This window comes from Morone saxatilis, unplaced genomic scaffold (assembly GCF_004916995.1).
Source record: "Morone saxatilis isolate NCDOM2014 unplaced genomic scaffold, NCSU_SB_2.0 Contig12, whole genome shotgun sequence".
Taxonomy (NCBI): Eukaryota; Metazoa; Chordata; class Actinopteri; family Moronidae; genus Morone; species Morone saxatilis.
Window position 1 is genome coordinate 5,765,388 of NW_023339674.1, and position 4,691 is coordinate 5,770,078.

General features: G+C 38.6%; 1 protein-coding gene across 1 annotated transcript in view; it reads right to left on the reverse strand.

Annotated features, from left to right (window-relative positions):
- Positions 1 to 1,252: 1,252 nt before the first annotated feature.
- cunh1orf52 (chromosome unknown C1orf52 homolog) overlaps positions 1,253 to 4,691 on the reverse strand; it is a 10,268-nt gene continuing 6,829 nt past the window's right edge. Inside the window, exons 3-4 of the mRNA XM_035653589.1 lie at positions 3,533 to 3,743; positions 1,253 to 2,783 (exon numbers count right to left, since the gene is read on the reverse strand). Coding sequence (XP_035509482.1) covers positions 2,629 to 2,783; positions 3,533 to 3,743 — 366 coding nt within the window. The 3' untranslated portion in view covers positions 1,253 to 2,628. The remainder of the gene's footprint in view (positions 2,784 to 3,532; positions 3,744 to 4,691) is intronic.

Consider the following 4,691-nt stretch of genomic DNA (forward strand, 5'->3'; position numbering starts at 1 on the left):
TTATATTATATTATATTATTTTTTCATACTCTTACTGTTTTTATACTGTCTTTGTACTGATGTTGGCATTTAGCTTGCAGGCGTGTAGACACATACTTGTAACCTTTTTCTATTAAAGAAAAATGGGGGTACGTATTTGTCTTATATTGGCTTTGGGTCCCCTGCAGCACCAGACAACAGCCAGGACTAAATTTACATACAAGCTGTGACATTGTGCTGACTGTGTGAAAATGTCATAAGTCAGATAGTAGCAGCTGTAGGCAGCCAGCTCAGTAAAGGTCCCTGAATACTCAATGGCCATCATGAGGTCTTGACCTTCCAGTAAATGTGTCACAGTGATAAACGGTTAGTGTGACTGACACTTTTCATAGCCCTGACTGGACCAGGAAACAGACATGGAGTTATTGGAAACCTCGTGCAATTTAGTTAATAAGTGACAATAAGGTGACCACAGAAACCTTATTTAGATATTGAGAATTTTGTTGAGGTGAGGTGGAATGCTTTTAGGACTTCAGTGACTGATGTTTTGATGGTACAAAGTGTAACATAAGACCAAGATGTTCTCTTTTATTATATGAAGATAAGGTCAGCCATGTGTGACATCCACTGGGACTAAAAAATGCTTTCCTCTGGTAACATGATCCCTAGAATACAAAGAGGTTACAGACCTGGAGTGATTTAGATATTGTATCAAAGACACTGACAATTCAACACAACAAACAATACACAAAAACTAAACTGGAATTTAGGTTCTCCACACGGTTCCAAGAATAGAGACCCGCAGAACATCTATATTCTGGGAAATTTCCTGCTGCAAGGTTGACGGCAACGTGAGTAATTCTTGAACACTGATGGATGTGACCCCGCTGGTCATCGCTCATACAGTCAGTGCGAAGAGAGAAGTTATTTGTTCGTAAATATGGCTGATAAAAATCAGCCTGCTGCTGTTGTGCAGGACCAGTTACGCATTTCAGACAAGGCCAGGCACATACCTGGAGGCTGGAATTTTATCAGAGGCAAATTTACCACTATTTCATGTCGACCCACAGTGACAGGTGAGGAATTCCTCTGATCACTAAGCTGTTGCAAAGTGGAAACTTTTCTTTTTTTCAATGCTGCTTATATTTGATCCAATGGTCACAGACATTTGAGTATAGTCTATTACCTGAATTCTAATAATAATAATAATAATAATTGAGCTTTACTTTTCAGTGAGTTAATTTCCTGTAGCTCTTTCTGAACTTGTCTTAAATAATAAAATTCAACACTTTTCTCCAGTAAAATACCTTTTATTGCCTAAGTAGTTTATAATGAATAGTATAACACTTAAAACAAACCATAAAATTACCTGTTTACACTGAATGAGCAGATCTGCTGGTTTGATAAAACGGTACAATGTTCAAAACACCGTCTGATATACTAAACATGCAAGAAGTTTTATTTCACACAGATGTAAAAGTGTTTTGTAATACAAGGTACATGAGACTGAACAAACAGTCCGTATGCATCAAGTATCTCAAGAGAACTGAGATGAGACAAACTCCCTTTCTGACCAACAGTTTATACAAAGACCCTGGTTGTAATTTGGGGTGCCCAAAGTTTACACAAAGTCCAGTGGACTTGACTACAAACATGAAGGGAGTATATTCTAGTGTAGCTTAAGGGCGACATCTAGTGCCCATAAGCAGGAAGAACAAGCAAAATGTTATAATTGCAACAGATTTACAGCCATTTTTAAATCACATTTTTGAAGGAAAGTCACTGTAGTAACACAACACAAACACAGTCATTTCAGTGATTATATATTTCGTATATAATACAAGACAAACACAGATCGGGTAAAGCACCACAGCCAGACGTCACTGTTATTTTAGCTCATTTAAATCAAAACAAAAGAGGAGGCAAAGCCAAACTAACCACACTTTATGTTCAATGTGTCACAACAAGCAAAACTCTCTTTTAAAGTTAAATCGTTTCTTGTAGTTTTGGCCTTCATCCCTATTAGTTGTGATGACATTTCATTAACCAGCTTCTTTGCAAAGACCTAGAGACACAGGGACTCAAACGAGAGCAATCAGGCAGGTTTAAACAAGTCTCATTTCACCTTGTTGTAAAAACCGCGTGTTCGGAAGTAAAGCGAAGGTGACGCCGAACTGGGACCAAACCTGTCTAATTACTTGTTTAGTAATGCCCAGTACATGTTGTAAAGCTTTGTCTAGTAATAGCCCTCATCCCTGTGTCCTTGGAAGAGAGCTGGTGAGGATGACAGCCAAAACTATTTCAAAAATATATATATATATGACGTAGACTGTAAAACACCTGAATTTTCCTTTAACTTTGGAAAATAGTCCACAGGGATGTACTGGAAATTGAGCTCTTAAGTTGAAAATATTGCAGCAGGACCATCATATACTATACGATTTCTGTTTAAAGTGTGCCGACAGTCCTTTGGAAACAAAAACAAGTATAAATATTGCAAATTATGTCAACATACAGGCAAAAATGCCTGTTTGCGCTCGCAGCATACTACCTACAAACTGGACCATTGTGCTAATATTCGTGAATGTTCTCGGCTGACATAAAATGTTTAAATTAGAAACAGACTCCTTGTCGCAGGCAGTACGGGCCTCACTCAATATTTTGCCTCAGGATCCTTTTCTCCTCCTCTACGAAATTCTTGTCGGAGGTAGCTTGTCCCATTTCCCTCTTCCTCTTCTCCTTCTGCTGGAAGGTCTCCACTCGACGTTTCTTGGAAGACAGGTCTCCCTTATCGGATTCGTCATCTGATCGGCGGTGTGGAGCGGACAGAGGGAAATAAAGATTACTCAACAGCACGCTAACAACGATAGACGCTACTTCTGTGCCGGGACAAAGCTTAAGTTTTTGTTTTGTTTGTGCTTGTTCAGTAGTTCCATGGCTACCTACATCCCTTTTCCCACCAAGATGGGTGGAGTGATCCAGCTTTTACATCTTTGGGTACCACTGACACTGCCCTGGGTTTATAGCTCAGTCCATTCGCTAATCACAGGTGAACAGGTAGTTGTTTCAGGCTTAAATGTATTTTGTGCTTTGCTGTTTTTTGTGAGTGCTCTCATACATAAATGTATTCTTTGATTCAGAAAGAGTATCTTTAGGGCTTGTGTCCATATAGTCTAGCAATTTGTAAGAGAGTTTGCGTTACTTTAATGATTTCAAAGGCTGCTTTCAATCATTTTAAATGTTTCCATGCACGTTGTGATGTCACTGCAGCAAATATCGTAGCACATTTAAGCAGCAAAACTTGAAACTGTCGTTATAAACTTCACAGGAAAGAGGAAACTCTCCAAAGGAAACAGAACTACTGGGTGAGTTATTGTGTCCCTACCAATGTTGGGATCAAACCTACCCCTCTTGGTGCCAAACACAGACGTCTCCAGAATCACATAAACCTTTCATGTGGTGTGTTGGCTTTGGATTGACTTTTGATTGTTATGTTTTAGGATTGGGACATCAATAAGCTTGTTTATGGGTGCAACATCTGGCACAGACTGACCTGAGTCGGAGGGTTGCTCCTCTGTGGGTAAGAACCGGGCGTTGCCAGTGTAAGGCTGTGGTGCATCTTCCCCATTGTCCTCATACACATTAGACCACTTTATGGCCATGTCCATGCCCGGGGGAGGTCCCTTCTTCTTCTCTGGCTCGGAGGTGTAGCTATCAGGAGGGGGTACAGCGTTTGTCTTCCATGGCTTAAACTCTCTGGCAGGCTGCGAGTGAGGGAGAGAAACAAACAGATGAAAGTGACAAAGGTGAAGGAGAAGTTGTTCAAACTAGACACGTAAAGCCTCCTTCAGATGAGAGTAACATATAGATCACAACAGGTTGGCAATAATACAGTATAATAATATATATCTGTTGATTAGTCGGTGGACATTAAACCCACAACAATTCTGATAATTAACTGATTTCTCAACGCACTTATCGCCCCAAAAAGCCAAACAGTCGCTGGTTTTGGCTTCTCAATTATGACAATTTGCTGCTATTCAGTTTTATGTGATGGTAAATTAAATATCTTTGGGTTTAAGACCTTTTCAATTAATGGCTAAATCAAAATACTACTACTACTAATAATAATAATAATGAACAGATAAATGGACAAGGAAAATATTAATTAATTGCAGCACTAGTGACATAAATAAGTTAGTAAGAAGAAACTGTTTGTCGAGTGGATAATCTCTGTGTTGACCTCGTTATATAATTAATGACTGACTACATATCAGAAACTCTTTTTCCATTATGTGGATTGGGTTAACGAGGGGTTAATCACCACTGAATCTCATCAACTCTACCTGCTATTAGCCGCATCAATCAATCAAACCCGGAGGTTTTCCTGTTCTCTGTATATCTCTGTATATATCTGTAAATATCTGTATATATATGTATATCTCTGTCTATATCTCTGTATATACCTGTCTATCTCTGTCTATCTCTGTATATCTCTGTATATATTCTATCTGTCTACCTCTATATACCTCTGTCTATCTCTGTATATATCTCTGTATATACCTCTGTATATATCTCTGTCTATATATCTGTATATCTCTGTATATCTCTGTATATATCTCTATATACCTCTGTATATCTCTGTATATATCTCTGTATATATATATATATCTCTATATACCTCTGTCTATCTCTGTATTTCTGATTCTGAT